Source organism: Cricetulus griseus, chromosome 4, assembly GCF_003668045.3.
Source record: "Cricetulus griseus strain 17A/GY chromosome 4, alternate assembly CriGri-PICRH-1.0, whole genome shotgun sequence".
Taxonomy (NCBI): domain Eukaryota; kingdom Metazoa; phylum Chordata; class Mammalia; order Rodentia; family Cricetidae; genus Cricetulus; species Cricetulus griseus.
In genome coordinates, this window is record NC_048597.1 from 213,095,546 (window position 1) to 213,113,878 (window position 18,333).

The following is an 18,333-nucleotide window of genomic DNA, read 5'->3' on the forward strand; positions in this document are numbered from 1 at the left end:
CCATTCCAAAAGGGAAGAAAGGGAGCATAGTGAGGAAACACTGGGCCAAAGCAAGACCAAAAAAACCAACTGAGCAAACTCTAAACTCTGCACCTCTTTGCCTGATGTCAAAGCACTCTTCAGATGTCATCTTTCAACTTTGTTGACTCTAAGAAAATTCTCTCTCTTAGGCTTGTTCTACTCCATGTTAATAGCTTTCCTTGGCTGGTGTCCCATTACTCCGGCATCTCTAACATCTTGAGTTTTCCAATTAAATACAGGTTTCACACAATGGCTTCACTGGGCCTCCATGCAGGGACACTCCAGACACATGCCTGGCCTCAGAGGTTTAGTCCGTTAGTCATAGTGGGAAGCATGGCAGTACACAGACAGGCATGGTGCTAGAGATATAGCTGAGCGTTCTATATCCATATCTGTGGACATCAGGAAGAGCAAAGTATGGGGCCCGGTTTGAGCATTTAAAATCTCAAAGTGATATCTTCCTCTAACAAGGCCACACTGCCTATAACAAGGTCATGCCTCCTAATAATGCCACTTTGTATGGCCAAGCACTCAAAAACATGAGTCAATGGGTGCCACACCTATTCAAACCATCACACCCCCCTTTCTACTCAGGCACACATCTCTATTATTTGATAAATTACAATTATCTTCTCATGCCAATATACCCTTCAGGTCACCTATTTCCTTAATAAGATTTTCTGAGAACATTCATTTATACTCTTCTTATTCACATGAAAATTGTGCAATAGTTTCCACCGCACTATCAGCATTTTCTATTAACTAATAGCTTTTTCTGCTATTATATTTGGTCTACTTCTTGTTGGATAGTTTTACTCTTTGCTCTTTGGGGGCCGGCCACCCAGCTCCCAAATAAACACACAGAGTCTTCTTCTTACTTATGAATGCCCAGCCTTAGCTTAAGAAGTTTCTCTCAGTGTGGCATGGAGCACAGGGGAGGTGAAGGAAGTGTTGTTATTCTTGAAATTCTGCCAGAATGGCAGCTAACAGGGCTTTAAATGTCATGGGGTGAGGGACAAATTTACTACATGGAGAGAGGAGGGAGCAAGCAAAATCTACCAGCCTGACTATTTCATTCGCTTCCAAAATTGTTGGACTGTCTTAGTGTAAAAAGTGTGGTACACACAGTAGGTCAAACACACACACACACACACACACACACACACACGCACGCACGCACGCACGCACGCACGCATGCACGCACGCACACACACGCACACACACACAGACACACGCACGCACGCACACACACACACACACACACACACACACACACACACACACACACGGCTTGTTTTGTACTCTCCACTTTGGAGCTTCCTCAACACAGCTGATAATAAGTTACTGGTTCTAAAACTTAACTACACATTGGAATCATCTAGGTAGATTTATGAACTGCTGGTGACTACATTTCACCCCTAGAGAATCTTAATTTAATTGGTCTAGAAATCCCCCCAAGTGGCTTTAAGATATAGCAAAGCTTGAGAATTACTGCCCTATATTGAAATCAGCTGGGAGTCGCCAGCCTCATTATGTGAGTGCATGCATATCGTACAGGCTTTCATTAAGCCACAGGGAGACAGAGCTGACACAAGCCAGAATGGAGCTGTCCACCCAGGAGTATTTAAATCTCAAATAATTACGTTCAGGTAAGTTTTAAAAATTAGCTCCTGTGTCCCACTGGCCACATTTCGAGTTTAAAAAGATGCATGTGGCTAGTTGCTGCCGTTTGAACCATATTGGAACATCCTGGAAAGTTCCATCTAGCAACTCTCAGACAGAGTGGCAGGACCTGGAAGATACCTGAGTAGAGGTGCAAGGCAATAAGGCTCAGAATATCAGTCAGAAAACTTGAGCCTCACAACTGAGCATCCATGAGGGGGGAGAAGATAACTGCAGAGGGCAGAGGTGTTGAGCAACTAAAGACATGGTTGAGGCCACATCATATGCCAGCCTACATGCACGGCTGGATGTTCCAAATGTATAGAGCCAGTAGCCTACAGGTCTGGTAAGAGAGGAAGTGGAAACCCGAGGCCCACTGCTGACACTGTAGACTTCTCTGAAGGCACCAGCCAAGTGACACTCATGTCACTGATTCTGAACCACACTTCCAGGCAAAGTGGTGCAATTCTGCTGGCTGCTTCTGATATCAGAGCCCCAGGGCATGTCCATTGTGACAGAAATGTCCAGCTCTGTGTTCAACAGCAGGTTGATTTCAGGGCCCTAAAACAGAACACCTCTAGTGCTCTAATTAATATTCAGAGCCGATGGAGTGCTCCACAGAGGACAGGATGGGAGGGCTCAATGAACTGCTAGTGGCAGGAAGCCCCTCAGCATCCTGCTCAGCCTGCACTACAGGGCTGGGAGGGTTTACCACATGGTAGATGAAGAGTGCCAGTTTGGAAAGGAATCTCTGAGAGGCACCTACCTGGATGTTTCTAGAAAGAAGGGTGCATTTGTTTTGTCAGGATGGCTTTCAGTAAGTGCCACTATGTGGGTGGCTTAAAGGAGACATGAATTCTCAAAGGTGCTGGGTGACAGCTGAGGTTCAGAGACAGAGCAGTGCTTTATCTGCTAGCCCAGCCATCTGTTTTATTATCAGAAGTTTATGTGGTTTAATATACCCTCTTGGAAGTTAATATGGTTTGAAAAATTGCCTGTAATAAATCCTTCCTTTCTTGCACATAAGCTTATCCTGTTCTTCATTCAGAGAAAATTAGTTTCTCTCCATCCACCCTAAATAAATATGGAAAAAAGAACTTAAAGAATATCAGTCGGAGGGAGTATCTACTTTTGAGCCTGCCCAGGGGCCCTGGTCAAGTCCTCTGGTCTATGATGTCATTCTTCACCAGTGTCTATTGGGAACATATTCTCCTGGAAACTCGAGAGTATTTTGACTGGCCTCAGTGGCAGGTGCCCACCTTTATCTCCTCCCCACTCATACTAGTGAATTTTTAAATTTATGTTTATTTATTTATTAGGGAGCACACATCACAGTGGGCATGCAGAGGCCAAAGGATAGCCTGGAAGTATCAGTTCTCTCCTTCTCCCATGTAGGTCCTAGGTCTAGAACTCAGGTCCTGAGGCTTGGTGGGATGACATTTATGAAGAAAAGCTTCAGGTTTGCAAGAGCAGTGGTTAACACAAACAAGGTTAAAAACACAAACTCCAGAGCTCAACTGCCTGGATTCACAACCACCTTTGTTTGTTTTACGCTTTGTATAAACAGGAACAGTTTTGGCTTTTTTTTTCTTCTATTGAGTATGGTTGTGGTATCATAAGGATGAATAGCCAAGTAACAGTTTGCCAAAGATTTAAATGGTTACTTCCAAGGTGGGTATTCAGATGGCAAATCACTTACGAAACAATTGCAAGCATCACTGGTTTAGGGAAAATGCAAATGAGACCCATACTAAAAGCATTGGCCACCTACTCAAACTTGAAAAGTTAAATACATCTCTTCCTCTCCTAGGCAGTTATCTACAAGAAAAACTGTATGTCCATGCAAAGGTTTGCACATAAAAGGACTTGCATGTTTATGTGTAATAATCAAAAACTGGAAACGCTCCACATGACCAATAGTGGAATACTACCCAGCAATAAAAAGATGAACCTATTTGTGTGATACATGTTTGTGGGTGTGTGCACCTGTATGATGATGCACATGCATGCATGTAAAGGCCAGAAGTCAGCCTTGTGCATTGCTCCCCAGGAGCCATTCTCCTTGTTTTTGAGACAGGATCTCTGATTGGACTGGAGGTTGTCTATTAGGCTAGGCTGGCCAGCAAGCCCAAGGAGCTGCCTGTTTCCACCTTCCCCACAGCACTTGCTTGCAAATGCATGTCCCCACACCCAGCTTTCTATGTGGGTTCTACGTAGCAAATTCAGCTCCTGATGCTTGAACAGTGAGAATTTTCCACCTGAGCCATCTTCAAGTCCCAGATGAACAATCTATATGACAACAATGGACAAAATTCAGAATAAATATGCTGGCTGAAAGAAAAAAAGATATGTGGTATGCACATGGTGATATGCATGTTATATATCATTTGTGTAATGGCCCAGGGGTTACAAACACTCTCCATAGAGAAAGCAAATGCCAGATTCTTAGGAATGGGGTAGGGAGCCGAGAGGAGAACACTTGGAGAAATGGGAATACTTCCATGGCCTTGACCATGGTCATAGTTTTACAGCATAAACATATATAAACACATTGAATTGCACACTTTTTAAAAAGGTGAATTCTTGGGGCTGGAGAGCTGGCTCAGTGGTTAAGAGCATTTGTCGTTCGTATAGAGGACTTGGGTTTGGTTCCCAGCACTCATAACCCCTGTAACTTCAGTTCTAGGCAGGGGCTCTTGCACCTTCTTTGGCTTCCCTAGGTACTGGCTGCATATAGTATACATACTCGAACACACACATAAAATAAACTTTATAAAAAATAGTACTGGCAGTGTTGGAATGAGTGTCTATGGTATAGAACACCTTCTGAAAGTATTATTCCAAAGTCATTGTATTAAAAAAAAACATTTGAGATGAACTATTTTCAAAGAGCATTGTATTAGCTGTGGTTATTCGAGGCTGGGTTCTCTCCCCATCTCCCCATTACCTAGTTATGCTTGCCTTTCCATAATGGATGTGCATAAACATGAAATAAGGGCCAGGTGATGCAGTCAGTCAGCAGGTTGAGTTCAAGATCCTACACTATCATCTAGCACCTTGCACATATGTCCAGGAATTGTCTCAGTGGAAAAGAGTTTAACACTATCCCACATGATTGCTGCATAAGTCAAAATTAACAGATGGATGTGAGTGAGGGCTGGGGAGGTGGCTCACTGGCCAAAGGCACCTGCTGCCAAGTTCAGTTCCCCCAATCCACATGATAGGAGGAGAGAACTGACTCCTGCAAAGTGTTCTCTGATCTCTGCACAAGTGCCCTCATGTGTAGGCACACGCACAAAAACAAATGACTGTGATAAATTATTTAAACGAATTTGAGCATGCCTTGAGAATTCTAAAGCAATATGAATAAATATACCAGTCATGATGACAGTGGAAGAGGGGGGCTAGATAAGCATTGATGTCTTTGCAAACTGCGTGACAGAGAGCAAATGAGGCTAAACCACATTTTAACAACACTGAGAACCTCATCTCATGGGGGATCAGCTTGTTTCACAAAGACTGGCAGGCCCACAGCACACTTGCCAAGGACATACAGAGAGGACATGCAAAGCGTAGTGGCACATACCTGCAAGCCCAACCCTCAGGAGGTATAGCACTACCTGGGATAGTTTTTAAGACTCTGGATTGCTGGGTAGTACCCTCTACTCATCCAATCAGAATCAGGCGCCGGGGTTTTAAGGAACATTCTTTCATGGGAGATGGAAGTAGCAGTTTCTTTAGAGACACTTGCCTTGAACTTGACAACCCTCATTGAGGAGCATATGCTGCTCAAGGCAATTGCTCTGGGGAACCTTGTCTTCAACATCCAGAAGAGATGATGCATCTCTCATAATGACTGGAGATGCAGATAACTTAAAACCATCACGAGAACTCTCCTCACTGCCTTCCATCTGCAACTGAACCCTGATGTTCTTGGGGTTCCAAGTGGCTGCGGATTGTTCTTGCAGATCGTAATCTTCATAAAGTAAATATGTATTACTTCATTTCTTTTCATTTTCTCATTTCCAGGGGATAGGGTTGCATATCGGTGGCTCATTTTGGATAGCTTCTCTGAGATGTGTAGCTTAATGACAATATGAACCATATTTCAATGTGTAAATTATACTTGAAAACTAAAAAGGTGACCCATTTGTGTCAACTGAATTGTCGAACACAACTAACAAAGACCAGAGTCTCCATCTCCTTTCTCCTATCATTTGAGCCTGTCCAAGATACTCTTTGTTCAGTCACAGGGAGAGAATATATTTATTCTCTGCCCTGAAGATGTCAAATGTACCTGTAGCCAATTTCTCTATCAAAAGATATCAAGCAAATATACTTAATCCTCTTGTGTTGCAATTCATTATTGTATGCATTTGGACCAGACATTAAACTAAAACAGGTTTCTCTGGGTCAAATGGAGCAATTCCATGTGGGGGAAGGGCCTGGAAGGACACATGCAGCCTGTGGAGTGGCTGCCCTCTCTTAGTGTGGAAGTCCCTGGCCATGCAGGAATGCAGGAAGGTTCGCTGCTCCAATTTCTATTTCCAAATGGAGAATAGAAATAGTCCTTTTCACATTGGAGATAAAGGGAAAAACACACTGAGTGAAGGAAAAGAACTATCTCCATGTCATCTTTAACTGGTGATCCACAAGCTTGTAACCGAAGACTTACACCTTTACTCGAAACAAGAAAAAAATCAGTCAAAAATTATGCCAGTAAGTTCTTGTACTGGCACAGTCAGTGTTAGAATCAGCCCTGCCCCCCAAATGAGTTTGTGTGTGTGTGTGTGTGTGTGTGTGTGTGTGTGTGTATACAAAATATATATATATATATATATATATATATATATATATATATATGCAAAATTCAGCTCAAATAGGAGCTGAATCTTCATGGGGTTTCAGAATAGTCAAAGAACTACCAATGTGAGCAACAACTTGTAACATTAAGCACTGTGGCTTTCTGATGCACAGCAACATGACAAGGTCTAAGTCTTCATTTTCCTTGAAACCTGGATTGTTCACTCACCTATGCACTCCAGGAGGTGTCCCTCACATAGAGTCCAGTATGAGAAGTCAGATGGCTAGAGCCAGGACCAAGGCATTGCACCAAGTGTTTAAGGGCAGACTGTACTCTGTTTGTGGAGCAACATGGCCATGGATGACAGAGTAGAGGACTTTTTCCTCTGGAAGGATATGACTTTTCCTCACCTATGCCAGAGCTTGGGGAGTGAGGGTATAATTTGTGCTAAGAACCAGTGCTTGAGGGGCAGTCAGCAGACTGTGTCTCTACTTGAGAGCCAATGTGCTGTATGAACAGCAGACTTCTACTGACTTGTGGAGTATAAAGAATCACTTCCTCCCATTGAAAGGTGCTGTATGGTCTGGAAGATTTTTTCAGTTTTCCAAGAATATAAATGTCTCATGGCATGTGAAACAGTAAATGCCCTTCATCTCCTACTCTTCTAATTGGCATTTTACTGATGAGAAAACTTGGGGCTATGGATTATGGTGAATGCCTACCTAATAAAGAACATACTCAACAACAAAAGCAGCTTGGTCTTCATTCTCATGACCTTCCTCTTCATTGTCCTGGGAATCTTATGTTGGAAACTCCTACTAGAGTAGACTTGACTAAAATGAGACAGCTAACCTATCATTTTCCATCACTGTGCTCAGCAGACATCACTAATTGATCACAGATGTCTTTCCTACTGAGCCCAGATGTTCTCTGGGACTCTGCTGCACTAAGGATGATCTCATCTTATTCTATCACCCAATCTCTATAACATGATTGAAAACTCCAAATGCAGGACCTCGGACTGTTTGTTATGTCAAGTAAAATTGTCTGCACCAATGCTTAGTTAATTCTCTGGAGTAACTGATAGGGTTTTAATCTGCCAGCCCTAGTGACTTCCAGGAGGGTATTTATAGTTTGGAACAAGGGGATGTACCACAAGATTAACTTGCTTGAAGGTTAATAATAAAAGTCCTAATCCTTGTGGGGTTTCTCTTTTTCCTTTCAGGTGGACAGGACAGAGGTGATCCGTACCTGCATAAACCCAGTATACTCGAAACTGTTTACAGTGGACTTTTACTTTGAAGAGGTTCAGCGTCTCCGGTTTGAGGTCCATGACATCAGCAGCAACCACAATGGGCTGAAGGAGGCTGATTTCCTGGGTGGCATGGAGTGCACACTTGGCCAGGTAGGCAGGAGATGTGCCTTGTACCTTCCCACCTGCAGGCCTTCCTTCCCTCATCTGACCTTTGCTCTTTTCCTACTTTAGTTTTCTTTAAAAACCAAACAAACTACTGTATTTTCCAGCATTTTCTAGCTACTGTTGTATCAATTATATTTACAAAAGGATGTTCATACAAATACGTGAAGTTACTTATTTTGCGGAGTTAATCGTCTTCCTTTCTGAATGTCCTTTATACAACACCTGTGTATTAGACACAGTACAGGGTGGGTGCCATGCTCTATTCTTGTATCTGTGAGAGCTGTTGTATCCTGTCCCTTTACAGTTTTCCCATTTCTCAACTGAACTGTAAGACTCACACACACAGTGTTCCTCATTCAAATTTATTCAAAGTCTCTGAAGACAAAAAAATAAAATAACCCAAGAAAAGAACTAAATGTTTGGTGATTAAACAGATACATTAATGTAATCCCAGTGGGAATGTGAAATAAACATCCTCATTATGTTCTTTTGATCAAACAAAAATCAGACTCAGATTGGTTAAGTGACCTGCTAGTGTTTCTCAACCTGTTGGTCATGACCCCTCTGGAGTCGCATATCAGATATCCTGCATGTCAGATATTTACATTACAATTCAAAACCAGAAAAATGATAGTTATGAAGTAGCAACAAGCTTTTAGGGTTGGCGGTCCCCACAAGATGAAGAACCGTGTTAAAGGGTCACAGCATCAGGAAGGTTGAGAACTACTGTGTTAAGGGCTCACCCTTGTAAGAGGCAGAGACAGCACTGGCTCCAAGCTCATCACCTTGCTTCTCCTGGCATCTCTTTGTATCTCCCTCCTTCTGCTGTACCCAGAGTATAGTGGAGTGTTCATAAGAAATAAATCAGTGGGGAAAAATTAAATAGACTCAGTTCAACCTCAAAATGCCAAGAGTTGACTTTTATCGGTCTAAGAGATTAGTGTCTGCAAACCTTGGGGCTTGGTACTAGTAATGGAGGATGCAGGAAAATGAGCCAGCTGTGCAGGGTCTGAAAATCAAGTGTGGCAGGGGGGGAGGGATGGGGAGGGCTTGGCTTCTCCTAGCTTTTCTGGATCAAACAATTTTTTTTTTCTGAAACTGCAGAGTGGGACATTAAGTCAGGATGTCTGATTTTGTGACCTCAAGGTCCCAGTGCATATGATGGGGGTTGGCTGATTTTGAGAATTTCATGGTGGCAGGTTTCTCAAAGCCTTGGGTCTGTTTGATGGCCCTGGTTTAGGGGTACAAGGTTTCCTTTAGTGCTGAGGAATCGAGGTGCAAAACCAGTTCTGACCCCCCAATAAAATGAGCAACATAAGTAGAGAAAATGTGATCCATGTACTCATATTTTGGACCCCTTTCCCAGTGCTGTGGGCCTCCACAATGAAAGGAAGGCCTTTGTACAAGAAAAGAATTAAAGAAGATTCTGTAGGACCAAACTCTGTGAGAAAACAAAAACAAAAAAACATGGTAAAGGGCTGACAAAAGAGGGAGGGAGACTCTTCCAGTAAGAAAGGTGTGTAAATAAGTCATGAAGGTCACATGAATGGTGAATGTACCAAGAGTATGGGGTATGAGGAGCCTGGTGTCAGATTTCGACTTTCTGTAAACTAGTAAAGATTAAACATCAGAGTCCTTTGCAGCTGGGGCCTCCTGCCAAGGCTGTGTGGTACACCATCATTTGTAGAGCTGCAGTTTTTCACAAAGGGACTTCAAATTCCAGTAGCCTAATGCCCCAGAAAACCTGCATTCATTCCCTGCCTCAGGAGAAGGCAAGTGTGTGTGTGTGTGTGTGTGTGTGTGTGTGTGTGTGTGTGTGTGTGTGCCCTTCTGCATGACACTTATCAGAAGAAATTTCTCCCAGGGGAGGAGAAGGCAACAAAGAATGTTCCCATTAGCCTTTTCCAGGAGTAGAGTGCTGGCCTTCACTGGGACATACCTATTCTCTTAAAGAAAACCAAAGAACCAAAGGCCAGATGAAGATGTTTGCCTAAGGGAGGCAGAGAGATAAACTGAGGACACAGAATATCCTCTTCCATTGATAGAATCACTCTCCTGACTTCTCAAGAGAGTCAATGAGGGTATTGCTGGGATATAGCAATGAATGACTTATAGGTTTAGTGTGGTGGTGTGGAAAATATTTAACTATGTAAAGATGCGTTACATTTGTTTGTGTTGCAGAATAATTGTTTGACTATGTAAAGATGTGTTGCTTTTGTTTTACCTTGCCTGCCTAAGGCACATGATTGGTCTAATAAAAAGCTGAAGGGCCAGTAGCTAGGCAGTAGAGGGCAGAGAGAATAAGTATGGAGGAATCTGGGCTCAAGAGAAAGTGAGGGAGAAAGAAAGGGAGACCAGATGCCACCAGCCAACCAGCTGACATAGTGCATAAGTGGAGCTTAATTCTATTAGGAACATTCTGGAAGCCAGTGCATAGCAAACATCAGAGTATGTTCCCTAGGGATGGAAAAACAAAATGGTGTCTAGACACTGTGGCTAACAACACTCTAGCCAGCCATTGGCTGAGGTCTGTTCATAGGCTGGGAACATCAGGTTCCCAGCATTCCTAGCTGACTTCCTGGGTAGCAAAGAAGGCTTTAAGGATTGGCAGAAGCTTCAAGTAAAGAAGTTCAGGGGCTGGTGGTTAGATATCCATAATGTGTGCTCATTGATTGAAGCAGGATGCTGACATGCTTGTTCTTTGTTTGCTCGTTGAGTGCCCAGTCACAATTCTCTTAGCAGTCATACCTTGATCACTTTAGCATCATTATTTTTTGCATGTGGTCATGTAAAAAACAATTCCATCCTAACTCAGAAGGGAATCCCGAATAAGCTCAGCCACATATCTCACCCCTCCACTTGCTAGAGTTTGGCTTAGGGCTATGCCTGTGGCCAGTACCAGCTAGTAAATCCTGAGAGTGTTATGTGAAAGCTCCTATAGAGATGCAGAGATCATTTACCTTTGCCTGAGATTCCTGAAACACTGTAGTGGTTTTGCAGCAAGGCTAGGAGTATGAATAATAACCCCACAGGGGGACAGAAGCTAAAGATAGTCATGGAGGCAAAGGCTTGACCTCTGCCTCTGAAGCCCAACTCCAGGTGACATGCTGGCCTCTGTCATTGATAATCACCTCATTCTGTTGGCCATGTAATTGGTAGGATTGGCTTTCCTCACACATTAGCATTCAATACTGCTTGGCTTCAGTCAATCAAAATGTTCCATTTTTTTAGGGCTAGAGTGATTGGTTTGCAGAAGGCAGTATTACATTCATTCATTTATTTGGTCATTCAACAAACATTTACCAGGTTCCCTGGTTATGCCAAATACCATGCTTGGTGCTAGTGATATAAAGACGAAGAAGATAGGGACTGTACCCCAGAAAAGCTGTAATTGGCTGGGTGACATCGACCTGTAGGTAAACAGTAAGTGCATGTAGTTAAATGCTACAATGGAAATGTGTTCCAGGAGTGGTAGGATCAAGGCTTACCTGCCCAAAGGGAATCGGAGAACTCATAGGAAAGATGACTCTGAACCTGGAACTTTAAGTTAATAGCAGTTCACCTGCTCAGAAAAACAAAAATGAAACTTCCCAAACAAAATGACCAGAACATACAAAGACACAGCGAGACAGTGTGTCTAGATGATGGCAGAGGGATCTGAAGAGACTGAACATAGCTGGATAGTCAAAGGAGGATGGGGAGAGGATAAAGATGCTGACATGAGAGGAAGAGCCAGGCCATGCAGCTTTAAGTGTTTTTTTTTTCTCTAAAACTGACAGAACTTAGTTTCAACACACCAAGGCCTTGGTAAACATGGAAGGACAATATTGGGTGCATTTATTAGAAAGGGCACTTTGGCTTGCTCACGAAGGATGCCCAGGAGCAGACAGGTGTGCAGGCAAGGAAAGCACTTAGGAGATTAGTGCAGTAGCAAAGGAGCAAGGGGGACCAGAGTGGAGGGGATCCAGAGGAGGATGCCCAGGGGAGAGCCTGCAGTCAGCAAGCCTGGGAGACTGGGAGAGAGGTGGGTCTGTCAGGTAACTAGAAAGTGCTTTGACAGTCCCTGAAGGTAATCATTCAAGGGAGGGGTGAGGAATTGAGTGTGATACCTACCTGCAATTAAGATCAGGATGTCTGCAAAACAAACAAAAGCAACAGAGAAGTTGCAGCCAGTGGCTGCTGCCCATGCCAGTATGGAATGGATGATGTAGCTTTAGGAAATAGTCCTGAAAAATGGTATTAGGTAGCATGGGAGGAAGTGGTTAGCAAGCGGGATGATGCATGTTTTCATTTGTGGAAGAAATCCATTGAACATGTCACATTTGAATGAATCAACTGATTCTTTAAAAGTTCACTGAATATTAAGACCATCTTTCTTCATTGTCTTTCAGATAAAGAGTGTGAACTTGATGTCTTAAAATTAACAACAGCCTTTCTTTGTTGAGGGTCCTCTGCATATAGAGAAACAATCCAGACAGGTGCATTTGTTCTGAGAGTTGTGGAGGGCAGGGGAATACCTTTACCCTTCACAGCTTAGAAATCGAAACACTAACATGAAGGGAAACTTTCCCTTTTTGTTTTGTCTTTTCTTGTTAGTTTTTTCTTTTTTTGCCGTTTTTCAAAATTGCTGCTCTGTGTTCCTTCTTGACACCTGCAGTGGTAAAAAGGATTTTTGTCTTGTGTAGCTAAGGCAGGCAAAGAATGGCTAGATGTCAACCCTGGGAGTGGCCCGTCCAGTGTCCCAGTTGTGGCTTCTGAAGGCTCAAGTATAAACTCTGTACTGTTTAATAACTTATTAATGTTCTCAGACAGATTCTAGCTCAGTGCTCCCAGCTTGTTGGTCAAAAGACAAATTCTTCACACTATTGAAGCCTCAGTTCTTCATTTACCAAGAGAGACACCATAGTGACACTACTTGGGGATACTGTGAGGACCAGGCAGGGAAGAGATAGCTCAGTCTATGCAAGCATGATGACCCGAGTTTGGGAGTATGGTCCTCAGAACCAATGAAGGAAAAGAATTTGAGTGTGAGGACATGAACTTGTAATTCTAGCCCTGGGGAACTGGAGGTCACTAGCCTGCCAACCTAGCCTAACTGGTGAGTTTCAGACCAATGAGAGACACTTTCTACAAGAAACAAAGGGACAGATGCCTGAGAAAATGGCATAGATGGCATATAATGTTGTCTGCTGGTCTCCATATCCATATGCATGGGCACACACACACACACACACACACACACACACACACACACACACACACACACACACACACTCTTGTACACATGAGCATGAATGTGAGTACCTATGCATGCACCTGCACACACAAACATCCACCTGTAGACATATATGCTCACACATGATTTCTTACACAATGAGTGAGACAATGTTTATAAAATGCTGGGCAGGGTCCCTGGCATAGAGAAAGCACTTGGGGTGTTGTTGGAAGCTGTGTGAGAGTCATTTTCATGTAGTGAGAATCTAGGGAAGGATGAGAAGGATTAGTATTGTCGGGGGAAGGAAGAACTATAAAGGATGAGTTGCAGTTGCAGTTGCAATATGGTGGGCAGCCACCATTATTGAGTGTATAATTTCATCTCGTTTCTATCTCATTCAGTCCAAAAATTTAAGGCACACACATGTGAATGCATGCCCTAGCATTTATTCTTCTAGGAATAGTTTATGTAAAAGAAAATTGTTTTAAGAGAGAATGTTAGAAAAATCTGGGCAGGTATTTCAACACTTGTCTTGCTACAACTAAGGCCTACCAACAGAGATTAAGTGAATTCACCAAGACACAGGGAGTCACATGTGTGGAGCCTGTCATCTCAGGCTCCCATGAGTACTTGGGGAGGTTGCTGAGTTTGCCACTTGCCTACTCTGCCGTGAGTAGCCTGACTTTTGGTTTAGGGAAGAAGAGCAGCAGTCCTCAGCAGGTTAGAAACTGGCATTGACTGTGCAGTTGGGTCCAAGCACAGCAAGTGACTCTGAGCAAACATGCCAAGGGAAGCAAAGGAAGGTTCTTGTCCTCAGAGCGGACACCAGACAGAGCTGTACATTCTCAGCAGATGGGAGACGGGGGCAAGTCATGAGGACACAGAGAGATCAGAGAGCTCTGCTTTCATTCTGAGGCGGCTTAGAAACCATCCTGCCCAACTAGACACACAGCTAAGCCTGTCTTCCACTCCACCTACAGGGGCTTCATCCGGAAAAACAGAATCTGTAACCACCTGGAAGAGCCAGCTGCTCTGTCCTTTGGCACTCTTTTCCTCTTCCATTGCTTATTAGCTCGTCCACCCATCCTTATGTGCCCATCTTTCTTCATTTACCAAAGACAATGGTCATAAGCAACAACAATGACTTCCCCAAGTTGCTGGGCTAGAGAGGTGCTACACTACACTTCACTTACTATCCCAGCACCCACCAGAGAGAGATGCTACCCACTACTGTCATTGTCTTTAAACAGTTGAGAAAACTAAGACCAGGTAACGCAGGTGTGTTGTCTAATGTCACATGGCTCTTCAGGGTTCTTTCCATTTATTCTAGTAGCTAGTTCATCTCTAACTAGTACAAATTAGTAAGCAGTATTAGTGCAAAGCCAAGTTGGAGTTGGCCTTGGAAGTGTTTGGTGGAATACTTTTTCCAGTTAAAATTGTTTTGTGATTTATACAGAAATAACACTTTTGCAAAAGCATGACATTCCATTATCATCCCTCAAGAAGGACATTTGCTTTAGAATTATAATACAGGGGCTGGAGACTCAGCAAGTAAGAGCACTAGCTGCTCTTGTAGAGGACCTGAGTTCATTTCCCAGCACTCATGGCGGCATCTCACAACCTCCTGTAACTCCATTTCCAGGGGCTCCAACATCCTGTTCTGTTATCCATGGGTACCTGAACCCAGTGGCACAGATATACACACATATACATAATTAAAAACAAAATAAATCTTAAAATTGAAAGACTGCAACCTGACTTCTTGAAAAGTGTTGGTGTGACTCCCAGTCTCCTAAAGCCAGAATCTTACAAAATCATCATCCCAGAGCATCCCCACCTGACCAGAATTCCTTCCTTGCCTAGCCGTGTTGAACACACTCATTGCCTAAGTTCTTGAAGGCATTTTCTCTTCTCCATGCTTCAGCAACATTTACGGCCATACCAATCCCTCTTCTTATTGCCATGCAGCTGCTCCTCAGTGTATTTTCCTCTCCAAAATAACTGAGAATTCTATGGGTAAGCCATTGAAGGGCATTGGACTTGGTGTCACAGGGCTCTTTGGCTTCTGTTATAACAGATGGATAGCAAACCACCTTCCCTGTATGTCTGTGCAACACATGAATGCCTGGTGCTTGTGCAGATCAGAAAGGGGCATCTGATCCCCAAGAACTGAAGTTACAGAGGGTTATGAGTCACCATGTGAGTGCTGGGAATCAAACCCCAGTCTTCTATAGGAATAGCCAGTGCTCTTAACCACTGCTCCATTTCTCTAGCCCTGAAACTTAGGAAAATGCAGACAGCTGGGCCTATCTCAGAGCACCCAGTTCAGAGGATCTAGTGTGGGGTCCCATAAGGAGAATTTCCAAGTTCCCCCAGTGATGTCCATTGTGATGGACCAGAGACTACACTCCAAGAACCCTGCACCTGCTAAAGGGCCAGACTCTGTCACTAGCTTTAGTGATGAAAGAAGCCAGTGATATAAGAAATTATCTAGAGAAAGTAATGACCAAGAAGCAAGGACAACAGTTCATCATAAAGTTTACATTTCTACAGCATGGCTCATGGGTTATGTTCTTGATAGGGGGAGAGAGAGAGAGAGAGAGAGAGAGAGAGAGAGAGAGAGAGAGAGAGAGAGGGAGGGAGAGAGAGAGAGAGAGAGATTGTATACAGGTGCATGCTGTGTACATGTGTGAATGTAGAGGGTAATCTCAGATATCATTCCTAGGGCACGATCTATCTTACTTTTTGAGATAACCTCCCTATTGCCCTGAAACTCATCAAGTTGGCCAGGTTGTCTTGCTAGTGAGTCAACCCCTGTTTTCTTTTCCTGGATTTAGGTTTACAAATGCAGGCTGTCTTTTCTTCCCCCATCTTTCTTTCATTTGTCATGTGTATATGTTTCTTTGCATGTGTATATAGGGGTATGGGCACCTTCATGCTCCTACATGTAGAGGCCCAGACAGTGATGTCAGAAGGCATCTTTACTGGCTCTTCCACCATATTCACTGAGTCAGAGTCTCTCAATAAAACGTGGAGCTCACCTATTTGGCTATTCTCCCAAGCCAGCTTGCTCATGGGTTGCCCTGTCTCTGCCTTCTAAAACTATAATTACAGGGTAGGGTGTCATGACCACCCCATATTTCCCTGGTTTTCTTATGATCTAAATTCTGGTGCATATGCTTGCATGTCGAGCTATTTAACCACTGAGCTATCTCTCAGTCCATCACTGCCTTTTAAAAATGTGGGTCCTAGGGTTGAACTAAGATCCTCAGGCTTGCAAGGCAAGCACTTTACCAACTGCACTGTCTATCCCATCAGCTCTTGATAGAGATCTTGGCTTCCACTGGTTTTTTTTTTCTGCTATCCATTAAATACAGTCAAATGGACCTATTATCCAGACAGTGGGTTTCCTTCCTGACACAGATAGATGTCCAGATTATATCAGCTCAATGACCCTCGAAAAGACCAATAGACCTCAAGTTGCCATGATCTATGGGAATTTGGTTTAGGGTCAGAATGGCCCCATTTGTGGATACCAAATGTGTCATCCAAACTCACTGTAATGCCCAGAGCAAGATTCCAAGGTCATCATTTTGTTCTATAATATCTAGTGCACAAAAATTCCTTAAAATTGATGCCTGGGGAGGTAAAATTTACATATACAAAACAACTTATTCCCCCTTTATTTCTCAGAGGAAAAGCATTTCCCCAATTTTGTAGAATCAGTGCAGCGGCACCTGCATAAGTGATGAATGATGTCACAGGTAAACAGTGTTATTTTAGCTCCCCAGACCAGCTCTGGAACCCCATAAAACAGTACTGCTCCCTACTGCTGACACTCTGCTCACAGACAGGCAGGACTCAGGGTGCCTGTGGGCAAGCAAGTCCCCATGTCTCCAAGGAAAAGAAAATCCTTTCTTGTTCTTTGCTAGTTCTTTCAGGCTAGTAACCTTCAATTCAGGCCCTAGGAAAGTCTCTGCTTACTCTGGAAGTCTGCTGTCACAGCTTTGCACCTCCTTTAGAGGGTCCACAATTGTAGTCAGGCATTCTAACTGGGGACTGCCATCAAGTCCCCATGGGACCTCTGACGAGTTGCTTAACATCTCTGTGTCATATGGGTCATAGACTTCATCTATCTTTATAGAAGGTTCTGGGTCGATTCCTTTCTAAGTTCCTTCACATTCCGAGTCAATGGCTGTCAATCATTTCTTACCTTTCATCTCTCAGAAATTAAGCATTCTTTTCTGTACTCATTCATTTAAAGAATGGTCTCCCAAGTCCCCACCACCTAGCCCACACACACGCCCTTCCTTCCATCTGTGACACACATTTCCCAGTTGCTGAGTATTAGATGCCATTGAGTAACAGATGGCATTGTTCTACCTTAGCAACCCCCCTTCCCCAGAGAAAGCAATCCTGTGCCCATTCAATTTCAAAGATACTATTAATTTAATAGTGGCAATTTAAATGGACTTGTGTTTATGGGTCCTATTTCACATCTATTCAGCTATTTGATATCTGTCTTAGCCTTATCTGATGCAGAGGAGGAGGTTAGGACAGCTGGGCCTGAATGACAATTTGCAGACCTCCACCTCTGTGTTAAAGACAGCTCTAGGCATTTGACCTGGTCATAGCCCTTTAATCCAGGCTAGCACAAGGCACTCAGCTCCCAGACCAGCATACCCAGACAAGGAGCCCCATGGTATACCTGAGACCTCCTCAGCTTCTGCTTTCTCATTCCTAGCCAGCTTTCCTTAGATTCTCAAATCTACCCAGCTCAGAAGTGGCAATCCATGCAGCCTGGCCCTGTCACCATGACACTTAGTGTATTCTTCCTTCCACCTGCCACTTTCCTTTCCTCTGAAAAGATAAGATTATCCTGTCCTTGTCCCGGCATGGAGCCACCTGACACTATATCACCATGAACGGAATCATCAATATGCCAAATTACTGATTGCCTGAACCTCAGATAGCAAAAAGTTAGTATCCTCTCAAACCATACTCAACAAAATCTTTCTACGTATTAAAATTAAATGTTTCACCCTATAAAGTTTAATACATTTATCTTAAAACTTGTGAATAGTTCTGATTTCCTTTTGAAACTATGTATGAAATTTAGTGTTGATGATGAACTTTTCTGAATATCAAACATAGTCGTAAGAGGACTAAATAGCCTCCCGTGTTTTCTTCCAAAGTGGGAAGAGAATACGA

At 43.3% G+C, this 18,333-nt stretch overlaps 1 protein-coding gene across 1 annotated transcript in view; it reads left to right on the forward strand.

Annotated features, from left to right (window-relative positions):
- Nucleotides 1–18,333, forward strand: part of Cpne4 (copine 4) — a 321,642-nt gene that overhangs the window by 155,104 nt on the left and 148,205 nt on the right. The window contains exon 2 of the mRNA XM_035444565.1: nucleotides 7,713–7,892. Within this exon, the coding sequence (XP_035300456.1) occupies nucleotides 7,713–7,892 (180 nt within the window). The remainder of the gene's footprint in view (nucleotides 1–7,712; nucleotides 7,893–18,333) is intronic.